At 62.9% G+C, this 1,220-nt stretch overlaps 1 protein-coding gene across 1 annotated transcript in view; it reads left to right on the forward strand.

Annotated features, from left to right (window-relative positions):
• Positions 1 to 1,220, forward strand: part of TECR (trans-2,3-enoyl-CoA reductase) — a 7,853-nt gene that overhangs the window by 3,175 nt on the left and 3,458 nt on the right. The window contains exons 3-5 of the mRNA XM_025192755.1: positions 247 to 309; positions 542 to 645; positions 878 to 993. Coding sequence (XP_025048540.1) covers positions 247 to 309; positions 542 to 645; positions 878 to 993 — 283 coding nt within the window. The remainder of the gene's footprint in view (positions 1 to 246; positions 310 to 541; positions 646 to 877; positions 994 to 1,220) is intronic.

Genomic DNA, 1,220 nt, shown 5'->3' on the forward strand with positions numbered 1-1,220 from the left:
CCCCCTTGCACGCTGTCACAGGGGGCGCCCACCATTAATGTCCCTTCTTGCATCTGGCCCTGGCCTACAGCCCCCACAAGAGGGTAGGGTCTGCACATCCCAGCGGGCAGGGCACTGGGCCGGGGGCTGTCTTCATCTTGGGGAAACCTCCTGTATCACAATGGAACAGGGCGGAAGGGAGGAGGGGAAACTGAGGCACAATGGGGCCAGGCGGGAGCCCCCGAGTAGCAGGAGTCACGGTGCCACCTGCTGTTCCCTCTTCAGATCCCCAGTGGTACCCGGCTAGACAGTCCCTGCGTCTGGACCCCAGTAAGTGCACCCACTGTCACCCCCAGCGTCCCATCGTGGTGGCCTGGGCTTGGGGACAGGTGCTGGATCTGGGCTGGGGTGGGAATGAATCCCAGCCCCCACCTCCCGCTGCAGCCAGGGGCAGATGGCATTAACTTGGCTGGCAGGGGGAGGTATCACTCTGGCTCCTAGGGCCTCAGGGGTTTCATGTCCCACTGCCTCCCCTCACCGACTCTCTGCCCCCACACCCCAGAGGGCAAGTCTTTAAAGGATGAAGATGTGCTGCAGAACCTGCCTGTGGGCACAACAGCCACCCTCTACTTCCGGGACCTGGGTGCCCAGATCAGCTGGGTGACGGTGAGAGATACCCGCCCTGCCTGGGGGATCCCACCCCCCCCACTGTGGGGATTCCTCCTCACCCTTGGAAACCTCTCCATCCCTGTGTCACTCCCAGGGATCCCCCCCAACCCAGGGGATACCTCCTGTTCCAGCCCCTCCCCCACCATGGGGATCCCCTGAGGCAGATAGTCCTGAGTGTGGGATGCCCCAAGGATCTGATCTGCCCCCTCAACTCACATGCCCCCACCAGGTGTTCCTGACAGAATACGCGGGGCCCTTGCTCATCTACCTGCTCTTCTACTTCCGTGTGCCCTTCATCTATGGCCCCAAGTACGACTTCACCTCCAGCCGCCACTCAGTCGTCCAGTGAGTATGGAGGAGAGGGACATGGGGGGGCAGGGTCATGAGAGTGAGGGGCTTGGACCTAGTGTGGGATGGGGCATATGGAGGAGGTCAAATGAAGGGGGCAGGTTGCTGGGGCCTGGTCAGGGATGGGGGCAACAGCCAGGGATTTGGGTAGGTGGAGCCATGTGGGGAGGTGGGGGGGCAGGCAGAGAGGGCCATGCTGCCAGGGGAGGTGGGGGGTATGTGCT

Source organism: Alligator sinensis, unplaced genomic scaffold, assembly GCF_000455745.1.
Source record: "Alligator sinensis unplaced genomic scaffold, ASM45574v1 scaffold1892_1, whole genome shotgun sequence".
NCBI lineage: Eukaryota > Metazoa > Chordata > Crocodylia > Alligatoridae > Alligator > Alligator sinensis.